The 20,393-nt window shown below is 46.2% G+C and overlaps 2 protein-coding genes across 11 annotated transcripts in view; both read right to left on the reverse strand.

Moving 5' to 3' along the window:
- LOC142472253 (uncharacterized) overlaps window positions 1-13,705 on the reverse strand; it is a 30,076-nt gene extending 16,371 nt beyond the window's left edge. Inside the window, exons 1-3 of one of the 5 annotated variants that reach the window (XM_075579186.1) lie at window positions 13,578-13,705; window positions 10,562-10,657; window positions 8,338-8,391 (exon numbers count right to left, since the gene is read on the reverse strand). In XM_075579186.1, coding sequence (XP_075435301.1) covers window positions 8,338-8,391; window positions 10,562-10,657 — 150 coding nt within the window. In that variant the 5' untranslated portion in view covers window positions 13,578-13,705. The other 4 variants (XM_075579187.1, XM_075579191.1, XM_075579188.1 and 1 more) reach the window with 4 other exon arrangements.
- Window positions 13,706-18,397: 4,692 nt separating this feature from the next.
- Window positions 18,398-20,393, reverse strand: part of FKBP15 (FKBP prolyl isomerase family member 15) — a 52,484-nt gene continuing 50,488 nt past the window's right edge. For all 6 annotated transcript variants that reach the window (XM_075579196.1, XM_075579193.1, XM_075579194.1 and 3 more), the window contains 2 exons: window positions 20,017-20,101; window positions 18,398-19,076 (listed from right to left, as the gene is read on the reverse strand). In XM_075579196.1, the coding sequence (XP_075435311.1) occupies window positions 18,999-19,076; window positions 20,017-20,101 (163 nt within the window). In that variant the 3' untranslated portion in view covers window positions 18,398-18,998. The remainder of the gene's footprint in view (window positions 19,077-20,016; window positions 20,102-20,393) is intronic.

A 20,393-nucleotide genomic window follows, 5' to 3' on the forward strand; every position in this document is an offset into this window, starting at 1 on the left:
TGGCATTGCCGGAGCGCCTCTCCCATATCTCCAGAGCAGGTGACCCCCTGCCTCAGCCTTCTCGCGCTGCGGAGGTGGTCTCAGCAATCAGAAGCCAGCGTTTGAGGAGGTTGACGGGTCTCTCAATCTTCCTGGTCGGGCTGTTGGATCTTCTGGGCATTTTGGTCCGCCAGCCGCTCTGAAGCCCTGATGGGGACCCATCCGGAAGTTCAACGCCAAGCTCGTGTGCGAATTGTGGCATATCTTCCGGTTGTCTGATGGATAGTTGTCTGCCGTTTCTCGTCACAATTAGCCGAAACGGGAATCCCCATCTGTAGTTTATACCTTTCTCTCGTAGTAGCGAAGTTAGAGGTTTTAACTCTCGGCGCCTCTCTATAGTCGTCCTAGCGAGGTCGTTAGAAATTTGTAGGTGTTCTTCTTGAAACTCGATCACGTTTTTGTCCCTGCAGGCTGTTATTATTTTTTTCTTAGTGGAGTTACTGTGCATGCACACAATCACGTCCCTTCTTCTTTTTGGGTCGCCTGATTTGGGGGCCAGCGCACGATGAGCTCGGTCCAGCTCCAGATCTCTCTCCTCCAGACCGTCGCAGACACTCTTGAAAAGATCCATCAGATAGGGCCTAAGGAGGTCAGGGCGAACCTCTTCCGGGACATTGCGGATCCTCAGGTTTTGCCTACGGTCCCGGTTCTCCTGATACTCCAGGCTCTCTTTTAGGCAGGAAACCTCGGCGCCGAGGCGAATAATCTCCTCGTCTGCCTCTGTTTGCGCGTGGAGGGCCGCATCTAACCTGTTCTCCAGGTCTGCTGTTCTCCTCGTGAGGCTGCCTATTTCCTCCTTGAGCTTGGAGGTGAGATTTGTAAAGTCCTGCTGGAGGGATCTGTATAGTTTGTCAGGAAAGGATGACAGCATTCCCTCCAGCATTTCCTCTAGATATGCTCGGGTGATATTCCCTTCTTCCGCGGATCCCTCTATCAGCCTCCTTGAATCTTTTCTTTGAGCTTCGGCGCCATCTTGCTCGCTGGGTTGGTTCCCCGACCCTCGTGGCGCCGGCGAGAAATACTTGTTAACTCCCTTCGAGGTTTGTGTTTTTCCTCCTTGAGACATATTGGGGGTTTCTTCTGCCAGATTATAGCAAGTTTTGGGCCGATTTTTTTTTTTTTTGGGGGGGGGAAAGTTGCTTAATTATCCCTTTATCCGTGCGGGTTCCTAAAGCTCTCATCCTATGCTGCCATACTGGTCTACGACACCGGAGCCCCCCCCCCCCCCCCCCCCATGGGCTCAGCCTTTAATCATTTTGAGTGAATGATGGTCTGATTGGCCTTCTGTGGGACTCTTGTGCACAGGCAGGTCTGTCTGAGCCCTTACCCTGTGGCCTGCGTCTTGCCTCAGCAACACCCTGCAGAGCTGCGGTGATCCAATAGCTCTCCTCCCCCTCCCCTGGCACCGCAGACCATCCAGGGAGAGCTGATCTCTCCCCCCCTCAATCACCCGATCGGGCGTCCCCGCTGTGAGCGCCCGGGTCCAGCTATCACTCTAGGCAGAGGGGGGGACCGGAACTCTCCTCCGCTGCGGGCCGCCTTCGCCGTGCGCCTGTTCTATAGTAGCGCGGGAGCATCCTCCGAGCACCGCCGTCGGCGGGAGCGGGGGGGGGGGGGGGGGGGTACGCACCTTCCTCCACCAGCCGCCCCTCTCCTCTCAGGACTCCGCAGGTCCCTCTTACTCGAGCTGCATGGCTCCGGCGGCCATTTTGGAGGCGCAGGGAAAGGCAGGGGGATCTTCCACGGCAACCGCGGGACCAAGGGAGCACAGCCGGCCACGCTAGCTATATCTTAGCTAGGGGGACAGTGTTGGTAGGTGGCTGGGCACTTCTTTATTAGTTCTAATTTAAATTTTGTTTTTTTCCCCCTAGTTTCCTTCAGGCCCTCTGAATGGAGCCGAGCTGAGCTGCGACTTGCCAGCTCCACGTTCAGGCCACGCCCCCCCCCCCCCCCCCACTATAATCACCTTTAATGATATTTGCGCTCGATTTTTTTTCTATAAATAGAAGGGGGAAGCTTCTGGAAAGTAGACACCTGGAGGAGTTGAAGAAGAGCGATCTAACTAATGCCAAGGTTCCTGCTTTAAAGACGCATTCACTTTTCACTGGTGTTTCTGGGGTTTTTTGGTTGCCCTAGTTCTGATTCTATGGCTCCCCACCTTAAAGACAAGATTGTCTCTGACTGACTCCTGTGCAGAGCCCCGAGATACCCATTTCTGTACGCGTGATGGGTACGGGGAACATACAGTGTGTATTTTTGGAGAAGGAAAGGCTTCAGGTGGAGAGTCACCTGGATGACATGTCGAATAAACTGGGGACGTCATATACTGATGCTGCCAAGAACCAGAGTTTCATCGACCAAACTGGCACAGCACTGGAAGACTCTCAGAGAGTGGATCATAGTTTTACATAGTCACTGGTACGTTGGGCTGGATCTTCTGAAACTATCCGATTGTAGCATTGCTCCCCGCCATCTTGTCTTGCAGCTGCTTCCAAGAACTTGGCTTGGGCTTCGGCAGCGATTTCCTTTTCCTCATGTAAGGCCTCTAAATTCGCTTCTAAAATCGGCCTTCCTACGTGCGCGAGCAGCGGTATCAGCGCAGCAGCGGTGCGTGCAGCAGCGGCCTCCTGCTCCTCCTCTTTAATGCGGGCCTTCTCTCACTTAATGGCTACCTCTTTCTGACTGTACGTGGCCCTTGCCCGTGCGGCCTCTGCGATAGCGCGCGCCTTGGTAGCACTTGCGCTAGTTACGTTAGATCGCACCGAGTTTGCTGACCTTGTCGAATGCCTGGATGCACCTGAGCACTGTGATGCGGTCTCCAGCAAGAGGTCCTTTCTCTGGCCTTCAGCTTCCGGGATGGCGTTCTGCACGAAGCCGTCACGTTCCAGATCAGCTGCTTTCTGCAGGTCACGTTCTCGCAGGCTTTCTTTCTGTATTGGTCCTTGTCAGGTAGGTGAGATATGTCTGTAACAGCATTTGATAACATCTATGGCATGACCTCAGTTGAGCCTGCTTAATCTGCTTTTCTTGATTGTTAATATTTGTTGCATTAGATATTTAAAGTTCAGTTTTCTCCCAGGTCTTCTCTAACTTGTCGAGGTGTGCGTCAATGGCAGCTTCATATTTTTCGTGGGCCTTCTGTGTAAGTGTGACTGTCCGCTTAGGCCTTATACTCTCTTGCGTCTGTTGCCGTAGTGTAGCGGTCTCAGCGTCTGAGTTGTCACTCTCATGCGTGGTGTCTGGTGAGCGCCTGAGTTCTGCCATGATGCAGGTGTCTCTAGGCCTTTGCCAATGTGTGTGGCGTGCGGATTGATACCTGCATCAGCAATGGACGGCTGCCTCAGATAGTGCCGGTCGGTGTCCTGCAGCGGTAAGCGAAGCGATAGCTGTACTTACAGGTGTCCATTGCTCTGACCCGTGTCCTGGCGGATGTCCGTAAGCGTGGCCCTTGGTAGCCCTAGCTGTGGGGACGTAGCGCAGGAGAAGGTCTGAGGGCTTCTACCTCACTGCGGGCTGTAGAGAGTGCAGGAGGGCCGCTGCTTTGTGCAGGTGCCTGCAGCTGTCGTGCTGTAACTAACCTCTCAGAAAGCTGTGACACCGCAGCTTGTCTCCCAGCAGTGCAGCTCTTTAAAGCTGGAGCTGTCTGATCTGATTCTCCTAGCAGTAAAGCTGTATTTTCCCTCTTCTGGCCCAGGCTCACTGTAGCTAATGAGTAGGATCAGGCAGTTAAACGAGTCCCCGTTCCATGCACACAGAGTCCTCCTTTTATCTTCTGCAAACTTTACTGGATGACAGCAGATAACAAAAAGGGGAAGGTTACTACTCACATTGGCAGCTGGCTTGAAAAGGAAGGGAATATGTCCTGACATACAGGAAAAAACAAGAGTCAGGGTGTCATGGTAGACACCAATTCAGAGGCCGGTACAGGAGTTGTTAGGCAACAGGCTGCCAGGGAAAGATACACATTAACAATAGGGCTAGAGGAACTGCAGTATGGGAAAGGAAAAAACCCATACAGGGAACAGAACAGTGAACATTTGAACCAATGTGCTCCAGTCAAATGGTACAAAGCAAATAGGAAAAAGCAGGCACTGGTACTCAGGAAACAGAAAAAAAAAATGAAGTCCAAGAGAGCACGTGCCAATAAAAAAAAATAATTTAATGGATGCTACAAAAAAAACAGCTACATTACGGGGTACACAGACACCCACCAACGCGTTTCGAGCGTGAGCTCTTTCTCAAGGTCAAAGTCAAATGTTAGAAAGTTTGAGCAAAAAAGACGCTACAGGAATATGAAGCAAGCTGCTTGTGTGATTCAGTCTGGATACAGATCCTGCATTCCTATAGGCGCATTCGCAATGCTGTCTCTGTGCTCTGTCTGCTTTCCACAACATTCAGAAAAGAATGATTAGCCTGCCGCGACGCTCTTTGCCCGGCAGCAGGAACGGTTGGCAACCTTGTGATAGGTGGGAGTTTGCTTCCTACGCCAAAGATTGGTTGCCCATTGCTCAGTTTGGCTTGTGAGGGTGTTATAAGCCCATGCATGCTGCCGTCGGGGGAGTGTTCTTCGTATTACATCTGAGAGGATAGCGTGCGGTACAAAAGACGTTTTTCATCGTAACCAAGGATTTGTACCCCGCTCGGGATTTCGTAAGATCTAAGGACTTGCTAGCGAATTCTGCAAGGGCAGAACGAAATTAGTTCATTTGGCGGAGATACAGGGACCGCAAGCTGCGCCCCTAGCCAAAAGACTGTTTTGCGTCCTTTGCTGTGTATCAATCCCGCTCCCGGGAATTGATACCTAAAGACTCTATTTCGTAGACTTTCGTTCTAGAAGCAGTTTATTTCGCTTTGGCCTGTTCCCGTAAGTGTTTATTCGTGATATTTTTGTAATTCAAGCTGCGTGTGTGCTTTTTTTTTTTTCAAAATATTTTTATTAGGCAGTTATACATCAAACAGATACATTGGTTTATCCTTCGCCTAATACATTTTACTTTACTTTTCATAAAGAGAAGAAAAGAAAATAGAGTAGTATAGAACACCGCCTCTTGAGCGGGGTCTCTGGTCCACCTAAAGGACCGAGAGTAGTGAGACAAGAAAAAGAAAAGAGTGTGTGTGTTCTTTATGTAAATAAATACAATTTATGTTATTTCATGCTTTATTCAATCAAAGGATCCAGATGGTAAAGTGTTAATAAGCTTGGTCTCCCGTGACAGTAGAGGGTCGGTATAGTGGTCCCGGGTGGGTGGTTAGGCCTCCCAGGTGGGTAGCAGGGGACGGGGGTTAACCCCTTAATTACAATAGCGGTTATTAACTGCTAAGGTGATTAAGGGGTTAGGGGTCATTAGATTGTATTTTTTCTTATATTCTTTCTGGGAACGGAGGACATGGACCTGGAGTATGCTGATGAGGACGCCATTCATGATGTCAGGGGTAAGTTGAACGTTTTATTTACTTTATGCAGGCTGGCTGTTTGATTTTATAATGGGCAAATGCACTATTATCTATGTAACCCATGTCCCCCCCCCACCCCCCACCCCCCCCCCCGGTCGCAGATTGGACCTCTAGGGTGTAGTGAGGGCTGGCTTCATGCATGTTGGTGGTGCATACCTGTGAGGAACAGGAGGGCCTGAGTCTCCCGCGTTGGTATTGGGGATAACAGGGACAGGTTTCTGGGGTATATGCCTCCACCTTCTCCAGCAACAGTGCAGCACCTCCATCTCTACAAGCCCCAGGGATATGGGGTGGAACCCTTACAGAGAATTACCACTCAGGGAAGAGAGATTCCAGTCTCAGTCAGTTCTTTGTTAAAAGCAGCCATGCCTCTTTATTCTTTCTGTAGCAGCACACAGCAGATCATGCACCGCAGTTCATACACAAGCACTGGTGGAAAAAATGAAAAAAGAAGGGGGGATGGGTACAGGGGGGTGCCGATGTGTACCGCGCTGCTCCGTCGGCTTCTGCTGCGGCTGGCTAGAACCCCCAAATCCACTCCTCCGATCCAAGCACTGACGCCAACTGTGGCGCGGGTATGGCGCAGTAACCCTTCCCGGCCGGCTGGTGGGCTGTGTGCTGTAATCCTCCGCCCAACAGCAGAACTGCAGTGATGACTGTCCTCACCGGGCTCACACAAAGTGTGTAGCGGGAAAACCCTGTGTCAAGTGGGAACGCAGGCCCTGAGCTCCTCCTCCAAACTGGGAGAAGTCTTCATTATTTCTGAGCCATTGTCTGTCTCAGACCAGCAGCAGGTTGCAGTTTAGCTATATTTGTGTGTATTATTTGCTATTGACTATTTTTGTAACGGTATATTTTCCACTTATAAAGTTCTTCGTCGATCATTGCTCAATATTTGCTCTCCCTCCGCATTTTCTTTCTGAGCTCTTCATCCGCCCTGTATTCCAATTTATATGGAAAACTTTTGATCGCTGGCGAGATTTGCGCAGGGAGAGGCGGCTCTCTCTGCAGCTGAAAGGAATCGCCGGGTGAGGCCTTTTCAGAGAGGCGATCATCACGTCGCCCGGCTACTCGCCCGTTCTGGGAGCTTTGCTATCACAGGTAATCGAGGCTTTCTGATACCGTGATGGCAACGCTCCAAAAAAACTGGCGAATTTTGAAACCCCCAAACTAAAGGTAGTCTGAATCAACAATTCCCTGTATATACAACAGTTTATCTCAGAATAATCCTCCAAAGCATGGTCAAATATCAGGAAATGGTAGTACAGCTCAACCCCGTTATAGCGCGATCAATTACAACGCGAATCCGCTTATAACGCGATGCAAGCGTGGCTCCCAATATATAGAGATACTCATCATTATATAGTACAATGTGTCAATTATCAGTGTATAGAGATGCTTATCATCATTATACAGTGCAGCATGCTCATTGTCAGTATATAGAGAGATACTCAGCATGGTTATACAGTGAGGCATGTTATCAGTCTATAGATACTCTGTATTATACAAACTAATTTTCATTATACAGTGTGGCATCTTATCAGTGTATAGAGGTACTGAGCATACAGCACGCCATACTGCTAATCAGTGTTTGTATGTACTCTGCATCCTTACACAGGGTGGCACCGTCATTGTCAGTGTATGGAGATACTGATTACTATTAATATACAACATGGCACGCTCATCAGTCATCATTATACAGTTCAGCATGTTCATTATCCATGTATAGAGATACTCATCAGCATGTTTATTATCAGTATATTGTAACCCCCCTCCTAAAGGGTTACTAGAAGGTTGGAGTGTATCGGACCCCATCCTGTGTTGCCATGGGATCATGACATCACGGAGAGTATATTAGAGAAGGGGAAGGTTAGGTTCCTGGAGGCCGAGGAGAGGGGCCTTGGGGAGAGTAGTTATGTAATGTTTATAAAGAAAGCGCACACAGTGCTGTAATGTGGGGCTCACAGTAAATCCCTTTCAGTCCCAGAGTTACTAGCACATGGCCGGCCACTTAGGGGTGAATTTATTTATTTATTTATAAAATATTTTACCAGGAAGTAATACATTGAGAGTTACCTCTCGGTTTCAAATTAGTCCCTGATGTTTATACAAAGACTTTGGAAAAAGCAGCAACCTGCACCACTCGCCTCCCCACACCGCGTCTCTCTCCTACACTCCCTATCCCAGTCTCTCTGCTCACCCGTCTCCCCCGCATCTCTCTGCCCACCCCTCTCCCTGCCCACCCCTCTCCTTCACGTTTCTCTGTCCATCGCTCTCCCACGTGTCTCTGTGCCCACCCCTCCCCAGTCTCTGTGCCCACCCCTCCCCAGTCTCTGTGCCCACCCTTTCCCACTCCCCAGTCTGTGCCTCCCCATCTCCCCTGTCTTTGTTCTTCCCCCCTCTTCCAACCAATCTCTGTTCCCACCCCTCTCCCCCCGTCTCTGGTCCCACCCCTCTCCCCCTGTCTCTGGTCCCACCACTCTCCCCCCCAATCTCTGTTCCCACCCCTTCCTCCCCCCAATCTCTGTTCCCACCCCTTCCCCCCCCCATCTCTGGTCCCACCACTCCCCCCCCCCAGTCTCCCTCTGTTCCCACCCCTCTCCTCCCCAGTCTCTGTTCCCACCCCTCTCCTCCCCCAGTCTCTGACCCCTCCAGTATATGTGCCCCCATCTACCCTCTTTTGCCCGCCCTTCTACCCTCCAGTCTGTGCCCACTGAACTCTCCCCGCCCCAGTATCTGGGCCCACAGCTCTTCCCAAACTCCTCTTTCTGCGAGCGTTTGATATAATCGCCCCAATTCCCTTCACATTTCACTCTTCCGGGAACATAAACAGAAATTTCTTACCTCTTTTTCTTCTGGGTCTTTCTTATTCAACTTGGACACATCTACAAACGTCAGCTATAAAGGAGGAGACAGAGTTATTACTTCAGAAAAGTAAAGATCTCACCCCAGCGGGGGCTGCACCAATATCAGAATCCCACCCCAGCGGTGGCTGCACCAATATCAGAATCCCACCCCAGCGGTGGCTGCACCAATATCAGAATCCCATCCCTGTGGTGGCTGCACCAATATCAGAATCCCACCCCAGCGGTGGCTGCACCAATATCAGAATCCCATCTCTGTGGTGGCTGCACCAATATCAGAATTCCACCCCAGCGGTGGCTGCACCAATATCAGAATCCCACCCCAACAGGGGCTGCACCAATATCAGAATCCCACCCCAGCAATGGCTCCACCAATATCAGAATCCCACCCCTGTGGTGGCTGCACCAATATCAGAATCCCACCCCAGCAGTGGCTGCACCAATATCAGAATCCCACCCCAGCAATGGGCTCCACCAATATCAGAATCCCATCCCTGTGCTGGCTACACCAATATCAGAATCCCAATTAGCCACTCTGTGTTCTGCATTCCATAGTGGCCACTGTAGGTTACTGGATTTTTTTAGAGGTTGCCATTTCTTCACTTGTGTATTCTGTCAGGGAGACCCTGTCCCTATACGGCATAAGAACCCTAGATCTCAGACACCTTCGGGAACGAGCCAGAACGATCTTTCCGCCCCGAAACGTTGTCCCCCCTCACATCCCTATCTTCCCCCTTGTATTTCTCTCCTTCCCTTATCCTCGCTTTCCACACAATATATCACACACCTTTTATTACTGTGTGACATTTCACATTTCGCGTTTCGCGTTATTCACATTGACTTTATCTGCAGTGGATTACATACACGTGTATGTCCTCTGTATGTGTGGTTATGTTCTAGTAAAATATATTTTACACCATATGATATACTACGGTTTCTTGTTGAGTGCTGGGAACGCCTACCTTTTTTGTTAACGAAAAATCACCCTTACCGAGGGGGGAGGGTGGGACAGCAGGCACCACTATGCAGGAAAGAGATGCAGACGGCTGGACTGGGCTAAAAAATACTTCATTGGGACATGGATTAAAAAACCAAGAGGAGGGGAACAATCCCCTGCACCTCTAACGCGTTTCCCCTCCTCTTGGTTTTTTAATCCATGTCCCAATGAAGTATTTTTTTAGCCCAGTCCAGCCGTCTGCATCTCTTTCCTGCATAGTGGTGCCTGCTGTCCCACCCTCCCCCCTCGGTAAGGGTGATTTTTCGTCTGCATCCATCCACAGCAAGGAGCACACTGATCCGGATACAGAAATGGACTAATGTGAGTACATCACGTTTATTACTTGGAAGTGGGAGCCGCCCCAGGTTCATTTGATCATATAGCTGCTGGATGTATCAAGGGGTCAGGGAGGGTCCCAGGACTTCCCCCTGACACCCCCTATTTCCCAAGCCAGATCGTGTTCCAACTAGGGGTTAATGCATATAGCTCCACACAGCACTTCATTACAACTAAAGATCCGGATGCAGTATTTATTTTCACAAGTGGGTCATATGCTTTGCAGCACTAGTAATTTAGGGTCTACCTCAATATTCCTCTGTTATATAACTTTTTTGTTACGTGGTATATGTTCTGATATTCTGCATAAACACGACTATTTAATCCTATGGAAACTGCGATATTCGACGTTATAACGCAATATGTTGTCATCAGCGGGAGTAATAAAGTGTGCTACATCTGCACATACAAAAAATAATATGTGCCCTATACTAGGGGTGGGCTACTCCAGTCCTCAAGGGCCACTGACTGAGCCACCTGTGCTCAGACCTGACCAGTTGGTGGTCCTTGAGGACTGGAGTTGCCTACCTCGGCCCTATACAGTACAGGAAGCAGAGGGTCTCTTGATCTGAATCACGTTCTGGGGACCCCGAGATACATACGGGGAGGTGCCGCCAGTACGTCATGGATGATTAAATATGGCGCCGTGACAGATGACATGGCGCCTCCCTATTGGCCCGCGTCACGCGGTCAATTCAGACCTCCATTTTGTTTCCCCTAAAGGTGGTTCAGCTCTGGAGAACCCCCTGCTTCCTATACAAAAAAAAACAAAAAACAGACGGGACAAAATAAAACAAAGTAGGGGAAACTGCTCCTTTTAAAGTGGTACTTATGTAATGAATGTAATAATAGTCTGTATTTATCATCTCACCTCCTTTACGTCCCTTCCCTGGGAAGCCGACGCTGGGGCAATGTTCAGGCGACATAGTTTTTTGCAGCTGCTTAGCCATTTGGTCTCCTCTGGCATCTGAATCAGGCAGGGAAATGGTTAATTCATCCCTCAACCATTAATATAGGACCATAGCGCGAGGAGCAGAGTTTTTCTGGACCGACCGTCCCCCAAGGGCTCAAGGGTAGTGGATTCATGGAACAGGCTCCCAGCAGTGGAGGTGGGAGATCTTGTATATAAAAGGAAAGGTCTAATGGCGCCTCGGGCTTTCCAGCGCATAGCGCATAGCGCATAGCGCTGGGTGGGTCAAGTGGTTCTTACAGCTGTTAAAGTGTCAGTCACTCGAAGGGTGAAAGTGACCTAAGTTACAGTGACAAGTTTAATATGTTACAAAGAGCCGTTTGATCCTTTAAAATAAATAATTATATATATAGTGTCAATGCACTGCCTTGAGAAAGGTCCCCTTGTGAGGACCGAAATTTGCCACCTACTCTATTACAATCTTTTTGAAAATTACGTCTGAGTGCAGTCTCGTTCCTACTGCGCTATATATATTATATATATTATTATTTATATTAACTCCTACTCCACACACACCCCCTTTTGTACTGTGTATACTGTGGGCTCTCCATTCATTTATATTCACACAGATACACACACACACACACACACACACTCTTACATCACTAACTTTCAGGAACCATTTAACACCTCTAGCCATAAATCTCATCCACACCGGGGGAGGGACAAGCACAGATAACATTCCAAGAGACACTGTTTTTAAGTATACCCTTTGCTTGCTTCATTCATTGTAACATCGCCGGAAGAAGAGACCAGTGTATCTCGAAAGCTCGCACAAATAAAAGCATTTCGTTAGCCACAGAACGGTATCATCTATTTATTTTTTGATTATATATATATATAAATAAAACAGAGAAAAAGAAGCGCCAATTCCGTAAAACATAAAATAATACGTAGAGTTTATTCAAAAAACCAGAGTGGTCAAAGGGACCAATGTTCAGCTGGTGTGATTAAAAAGCAATCAGTATCAGATAGTAGCCGGGTGCAGCAATAGAGGCAAGTGACATGTAGGGGGGTAATAAGGGGAGGGAGCAGGAGATTGTAAGGGAGGAAAACAACCAGTGGGAGTGTCAGTTGATTCAATAACAGCCCATATAGCCGATAGGAACCCAGTATAAAACAATAAGCGCTGGTTCGTCCTGAGCACCGGGCTGCTCTCCTATTACAGTTTCAGGTTATATCTGTTTTACCTATATGCAAGCCACTACTAGGATTGTATACAGCTGTTTTCGACCAGAGGCAATCACTGGTGATATATATATATATATAATATATATATATATATAATATATATATATATATATATATATATATATATATATATATATATATATATATATATATATATATATATATAGAAGACCAGCACAGCTACCACAATCCTGTCCTTGAGAGTCACCCTGAGTGACGAAACGCGTTGGCGTCGTGACGCAGTGACGCTATTACGCTCTGGGGATAGAGGCACCCGTTGGAACCACGCATCCGGTGCCAAAGCGAGGTCTGACACGCAGGAAGTTTTTCGCCTCCAACTGAGGTTTGACACACGGGAGCTCCGTTTAAGCCGCAGGAGGAAAGTATTCTCACTAACATCAGGATACACCGGCCCAATCAGACCGCACGTCGAGGAATTTAGCTCCGTGCTCTACCAGGTCTGCCAACAGTACACCGACTTCACATCTGAGAAGGGACATTCTCTAGTTGGTGACTATTGTTTTATACTGGGTTCCTATCGGCTATATGGGCTGTTATTGAGTCAACTGACACTCCCACTGGTTGTTTTCCTCCCTTACAATCTCCTGCTCCCTCCCCTTACTACCCCCCTACATGTCACTTGCCTATAGCTGCACCCGGCTACTATCTGATACTGATTGCTTGTTAATCACACCGGCTGAACATTGGTCCCTTTGACCACTCTGGTTTTTTGAATAAACTCTACGTATTATTTTATGTTTTACGGAATTGGCGCTTCTTTTTCTCTGTTTTTTGTTATTATCTTTGTGGTCCGGCTTGACCATATAGAAGCTTTGCCTCCTCCGTATAGACTGTTCCTGTGCCTTAATTACCTATCTATCCCACATTATTCACGTGTCACATTATTATAATTATTATCTATATAATCCACTCTTATTTTTTTGCACACTATATTATTCATAATTAACGTGCTAGTGCTACTATTTGTTTTTGTGTGTGTATAAATATATATATATATATATATATATATATATATAGTACCACGAAGACAGTCAGCACACTGATGTAGAGCATAGAGCAGCTGCTAGTCCCATAGAGAAACACATAGCATGGATACCAGTCCAAGGACCAGTAAAAGAGACGGCATACAGCAAGGAGTAATCCAAAAGCAATTGTATTGAAACAACAGTTGCACGAAAGCCAACGTTTCGGTCCCACAGGGAGACCTTCCTCAAGTATTATTATAAATGTTTAACATTGTATGGCAAACAAAAGCTTTGTTTGTTTGTTTTTACAACCTTTATCTATTGTCCTAGAATTTAAGAATACTTCCTAAGAGAAAGGGAAACATATTCATTTCCCCCCAGATACGTGTAACAGTTATTTTAAGGGGGATTTAAGCTTTTTAAGGCATCCCTTACACAAAGAATTTGATCAGCATTTAGTGCACCCATATGATGTCCCTGGCCTTATTGACGTACCACGTACAGCACGCCACGGCAGAGATCCGGCCTCACTGTAAAGCTTACTAAATGTTTTCCCCACTACGTGGGACCTGACCTCCCGTCCATTCCTATCTCAGGACAGAGGGTCCCACGTAACCCTTTGCTTCCAGCGGCGGAAAGTCCTATTTTTAGACCTAATAAAAGGAGGGGGGGGGGGGTCGAGTTTAAATAAACATGGACCCTATCTCCTAGTTCGTGGTCTGGAACGGAGGGTTCCTTACCTCTTCTGCAGCTGCGGAGAAGAGCGTGTGGCGTCGTTGGTAGGATGACCCTTAAGGATCATGGGAAATGGATGTGTGGTGAGAAAGGGATTCACAATTTTAGAGGGAGAGAGGGAAAGAGAGAGAGAGGGAGACAGGGCCTGCAACCCCCCTATTTATAGCTGCTGCTGACATCACCACGAAAGGTCTTTATGACATCACTGCCTTTAAGGACACATGTGCGGTGTATATGTATATATGCAACAGGCTGGGACTGATCCGGCGGTCTTGGTACACGTTGGCACCAATGACAAGGTTAGAGAACGAGGAAGGGTCCTAAAAACTGATTTAATCTGCTTTTGTCTCCAACCACTTTAAGATGATACACAATCAGAAACCAGATGGCCTTACATGTAGGGGAATAGATTGTCCAAAAGCTATTTGGGGGGGGAGGGGGAGTGACAGGCTCAATTATTTATCCAAAAGGGAGAGCTTTTGGATATATATACTTTGAAGACCCCAACATCGACTTCGATCTGGCATCCTTCTTAAAGGAATAACACACTGCAGTAAGAATGTATATATATTTGTTGCTAGGATAATGCTACTAAAGTTTAGCACTCTAGTAGCATTGTCTGTTTGACAAGTAAAAGCGTTTGTATTGCAGGCATCTTATGTATTTCATGTGTCTTTATGCTTGATTGTACCACAGGGGGTGTATAATGCACTTTAGGGTATAAATAGCATTAGCATTGAACAACTCCCCACACCACTGAGGAAGTGACGGTCTTTGCGTCACGAAACGCGTTTGGGAAGGAGTTACAGTGTCCGTCAGCAAGGAGGGTTCCTGTGGCGCTTTTTGCGTGACGTCAGCTAGGTGCGTCAGAATTGGGACCGTGAGCAGTGAGAGCGCTCGTGGTACACTGCGGTACACACAGCACCCGGTACACATGTTGCGGACGGCACTTTGAAATTGTTTTATTGTAGCCAAGAATATGTAAGTAATTTCTTGGCTATGTGTCATTTTAATTAAAAATCTACAGTATTAGCAGTCTGCGCTCTCTCTTCCATTGTCATTCTCTCCTTGGGGACTCACGGGGGGGACACACGGAGCTCATACTGTGGGGAACCAATTGAAGAGGCTGATCATGTGGCGACAACACGTGGGATTCATGAGGTCGAGGAAAAGACGCAGGCAAAAGAACAGATCCTCTCAACTGAATGAATCACGTCATTTTCTTATAAGTAGGCATCATTCCTGGTCCATAGAATTGCAGCCCAGTGTTTGGTACTCCGCAATGGTGCATTTTCCCGTGTGTATATGATAATAGGAGGATCATCAAGGTGCCAGCCAGCAGCAATGTCCTTGTGTTGTTTCCTGCATCAACCACCAAGAGGACTATGGAGCCTTATGGACAATTCTATGGACTGGAGTAAAGTGCTGTTGTAGCACAGGGAATCCCACTATTTCAGATCTTTGTACAGATAATACTAGAAAACTTCTAAAGACTAAACCCAATTGGCGCAGAAAGGAAGGAGCAGATACAATAATAGCACAGACTGAAAAAACTTAAATGCATGCTTGCTAATGCAAGAAGCGTGACAGATAAAATGGGGGAGCTTGAATTAATAGCTGCAAGGGAGCAGTATGATATCATCGGCATTACTGAAACGTGGTGGGATGAAACTCATAACTGAGAACTATTCTCTTTTTTAGAAGGATCGAGCAAATAGAAGGGGAGGTGGAGTATGTTTATATGTTAAACCGGATCTAAAACCTATTATAAGGGATGATGTTTATGAAGGGAATGATGAAAATGTAGAGACTTTGTGGATAGAAATTAGCAGTGGGGGTAAAAGTATAAAGAAAATGTTTGTGGGAATATGCTATAAACCACCAAATATCTGTGAGATTGAGGAAGCTAAAATACTTTTGCAAATGGAGAAGGCATCAAAACTGGGTCATGTTTGCATAATGGGGGATTTTAATTATCCCGACACAGACTGGGGCAATGAGATTAGCGTTACCACAAAGGGAAACAGGTTTTTGGGGGTGCTTAAAGACAATTATATGACTCAAATTATCGAGAAACCAACAAGGAGAGGGGCAGTACTAGATTTGGTAATATCAAACAATGTAGAAGTAATAACAAATATTCAAGTCCTGGAACATTTGGGTAACAGTGATCATAACATGGTCTCAATGAAATAAATGATCAAAAACTAGATTACTTGGGTTCAACAAAGACCTTAAACTGTAGAAAGGCAGATTTGAATAAACTGAGGTCTAATCTACAAGGAATAAATTGGGATGATGTTTTTGCAGGGAAAATGTAGAAGATAAATGGGCAGTCTTTAAAACATTATTATAAAAGCACACTCATCAGTTGATACCCGTGGGTAATAAGTCTAAACCAATGTGGCTAAATAAACAGGTAGGGGAGAAAATGGAAAAGAAGAGACAGGCTTACAGAGACAAGAGATTGGAGCTTACAATCCTATGTTTTAGTATAGTAATGCCGTAGGAGGAAGCCAAAACCTCTATATTAATTAATAATTGGTTAACTGAGGAAGAAGTTCATAGGCGGCTTCATAAAATTAAAGTAAATAAGGCACCTGGCCCCGATGGCATACATCCAAGAGTTCTTAAGAAGTTAAGTTCAGCAATAGCCAAACCATTACATTTAGTATTCAAGGACTCCATTTCCATACTAGCTGTTAGAGAGGGTTGGGGTTTCTTACAATGCATCTGATCTCAGATGTGGCCAACTCCAGTCCTCAAAGGCCACCAACCGGTTAGGTGTTCAGGATATCCCTGCTGCAGCACAAGTGGATCAATTAGTGGCTCAATTAGTGGCTCAGTCAAAGACTGAACTAACTGTGCTGAAGCAGGGATTTCCTGAACACCTGACCTGTTGGTGGCCCTTGAGGACTAGAGTTGGCCACCCCTGTTTCAAACTGTTACCTGCATTGGATCTGTACGGTTTAAACCGCAGGTGATTATGGTAACAGAAAAGGGTTGGTATAGAGGTATAAAAATTCCACTGATCACCTTTAAACACAAAAAGGTGAGTAGGTTGTATAATAATTACGATGTATAAAGAAGCTCTGCCTGTTCCAATGCAAAGAGCGATATTAGCAGAAAAGCATAGAAGGGACCTTACCTGTTACAACCCAAAGAGAAATGATGCATCACATACAGGTGTAATAATACGGGGGAGATGCACATAGAATTGTACAGGTGTAATGATATGGGGGAGACGCACATAGACTTATACAGGTGTAATGATACGGGGGAGACGCACATAGAATTATACAGGTGTAACGATACGGGGGAGATGCACATAGAATTATACAGGTGTAATGATACGGGGGAGACGCACATAGAATTATACAGGTGTAATGACACGGGGGAGATGCACATAGAATTATACAGGTGTAACGACAAGGGGAGACGCACATAGAATTATACAGGTGTAACGACACGGGGGAGATGCACATAGAATTATACAGGTGTAATCACACGGGGGAGATGCACATAGAATTATACAGGTGTAACGATACGGGGGAGATGCACATAGAATTATACAGGTGTAATGATACGGGGAGACGCACATAGAATTATACAGGTAACGATACGGGGGAGATGCACATAGAATTATACAGGTGTAATGATACGGGGAGACGCACATAGAATTATACAGGTGTAATGATACGGGGGAGACACACATAGAATTATACAGGTGTAACGATACGGGGGAGACGCACATAGAATTATACAGGTGCAATGACACAGGGAGATGCACATAGAAGTTTGTTTTTGCATTGCTCCATTTTCTGCTTGCGTTCGCGTCAAATGAAGGAAAGAGTTTCTTGCATCTGACGCAAATTGTTGGCAAGAAAAGTTTACGCCACCTCAGACCTGGCGGATTTTTTTGACGCAAATACAAGATAAGTGACGCCTGGAGACGCAGAGTTTGACCCATCTCATTATAATCTGCGCATCGTGTACCTCCTCCTACTGACACCCACAGAGGAAAACACGGAGAACAGAATTTCATACATCAATGCCAAGAGACGCAGGATGAAAATGGCAGAATTTCAATCAAATTCTCTCCAAATTTTCCTTCATAGATCACCCCCAATGAGTTTCTGCACCAAAGAACTTACAATCTATTTCTTCCCCCAATAATGTCATGAACACTAAATAACCTGCACCTGATCATTCTTATGTAAAACTTCCTACATACTGTAAGCAGTCTGTAAGTTAATGCAAAGATTAGGGCCAGATTTACTAAATGGTGTTAATCCATAAAACACCTTCCGTGCTGGAAGACACCTGATGGCCCATTCACTTAGTCTGTAAAGGGCCAGATTCACTAAGTGGTGCGGGAAGATGTCGCCTGAAGCAGCTCTGCTTAATAAACATGGCCCATTGATGTTAATCTTAATATATTGTTGTCAATATAGAAGGCACTAGATCTGTTTTTAATTGTCTGGACGGAGCCCCAGGCTGCTGAAGACATTGTATGTAATTAGCAAGGACATCTCCACCAATTGCGGGCGTCTCAACACGAGTTAAATGTGTGTTGGAAACAGTTTTAAGGTGAACGGTTCATTATACACCCGGCATTAGTGACCTGATTGGGTTATTTTATTTATATACAAAGCATGTGGTAGAGGTGTGTGCTGTATTTGCATGTAGTTGCAAAGGGGGGGGGGGGGGGCTGGAGTTGGGCACCCCTGCCTTATAATAATGGGAACTTTTATTGGGGGGAGAAGATTAGTTTATTGCCCTAATAAAAAGGAGCGGAAGGTTGCCGATATATAAAATAAAGATGCACTCAAAACCGATTTTTATTTAAGTCAAAATCATTGGGTAAGACAGTGTGCCTTTAACATTCACAAAGTGTTTAGCAAAATAAAAATAAAAAAAAAGCATCTAGGACAGAACTCCTTAGTATCAGCATAATGTAGTTAGCACTTTTTACCTGCAGTAAATGACTTTCACGCTGAGGTTTGGCCTGCTCCGCATTTAGAGCAATGTAAGACACAAATACTGCAGAAAGTTAGTAGATTCTACGTGAATATGATATGAATTATGCAAGCCCTTCAGAATGAAGTCCTGCAGGATACTATACAATTAAGAACCACTGCAGAAATGTTGAGGTCATGATTTATTGCTGTTAAAACAGATTGTCCGATAGCGGTGCATGTAGACTTCCTCTTGGCTCTGAAACAGCAGTCAGCATGAGCAGCTATGAACTGCAGAATTGCGTTCTGGGCTCTGGTTCTGATGGCTCGTTAGGAGGCAGCTTGGCCTTTCCAAGTGGTGTCTAGTTCCACGCTACCAGCTGTGATGTCCTTGGAAGACAAGTAGTTGAGAAAAATTCTCCATTGGAGTGTCTTGCTCAGGTTCACTGACAGTTGTCTTGGCGACCTTCAGCCAAGCCAGTCAAGGTCATCCTCATCCTCGTCATCACCAAAGAGAGGTGCTGGGGGTGGGTGGCCCTTCATGCTCTAAACACACAAGAGAAACAAAATAGAACAAAATCAGGTCTCTGGCAGGCAACCAACTCAGATTGCAGTATCCAAACCAGGACAGAGGAGGTGTCTGCAGAGTAGAGAAATGGCTATTAGATGGACCAGTGTACAACCCTCATGTTGATGCACCGCCTGATGCCAGAAGCAGAGAGTGGGGGACAGGAGGAGGCTTGCTCCTTAGATTCTCTCTTCTTTAGTCTGACACATCTTCCAGTGCCGGCTTCTGAATGAGACAGGATTCTGGGCGTATTGGTTTATTGGTTCGGACCTGCTACTGGCAGTTTCTGTGGTCCCAACTACAGTATCTCACTCACTGCTCACAGCAGACATAAGAATGTGTAAAACACCTGTGCTCAAACATCACTGCCTCAAGCCCATATAATACCTTTGAATATGAATATTACTACATCTCGTACATAGCACAGACTCCTCTGACAAAGAAGCAGATCCAACAAGTTCAACCACATGCCTCGGATACCTTGCAAACACTAATGGATAAGTGCCTCCTTAATGTCCAATACATGTGGAACTAACTTACCCTCAAGTATACACTATATACACCAGGCACTTTCTCTCTCAACAAGTAAAATATAAAAAATAGTTTCTAAATTAAGCATTTCAATAAACTCTACTCCTTACTACTAGTGCACACACAGATGCACTTACCAAACATTGTGGTCAGGCGCTGCCATCCACTGTTCTTACTGTACACCTTCCCCTACTTTCTATGCAAGTTCTCCAACAAACCACTAGATTGCAAGCTCTCTGGGTCAGCAACGATACATACATGACAATTGATGGATTTTTCAACGTAACCCCTCCCCTGTTAACAAGCAGGAGGGTCCTGTAGTGATTTTCCTACCACTTTAAGAGGGATACCAATATACTTGTATTGTATGGTATACACAGAACTTACCACTTCCTCTTCTTCCTCTTCCGATTTTGGCTTCAGGGGCTTGGGTGAAGCATTTTTAAATATGTCTTCTTCATTATCCTCCAGGCTGAAAGAAAGCGGGCAGCACCCAATTAGAAACAAACCGATATGTAGCCAAACATCCCTTCTGTCACAGAGGGACAAACTCATTGTAAACTCATTGTAAACTCAAACATTATAATGTACAACTCAATGTGCCACAGAACCAGCGTGCCATGGGTTAATATCTGCTTTTGCTGAGTCCTATGTGTTTGGTCAGCCCCATCCTCTAGAATGTTAATGACCCTGGAGGACAAAGGACTTTGAATGGATTCTGATTAAATGCAACTGTGGTTTCAGTCTACATCTGCCTCGCCCCA

This window comes from Ascaphus truei, chromosome 21, assembly GCF_040206685.1.
Source record: "Ascaphus truei isolate aAscTru1 chromosome 21, aAscTru1.hap1, whole genome shotgun sequence".
Classification (NCBI taxonomy): domain Eukaryota; kingdom Metazoa; phylum Chordata; class Amphibia; order Anura; family Ascaphidae; genus Ascaphus; species Ascaphus truei.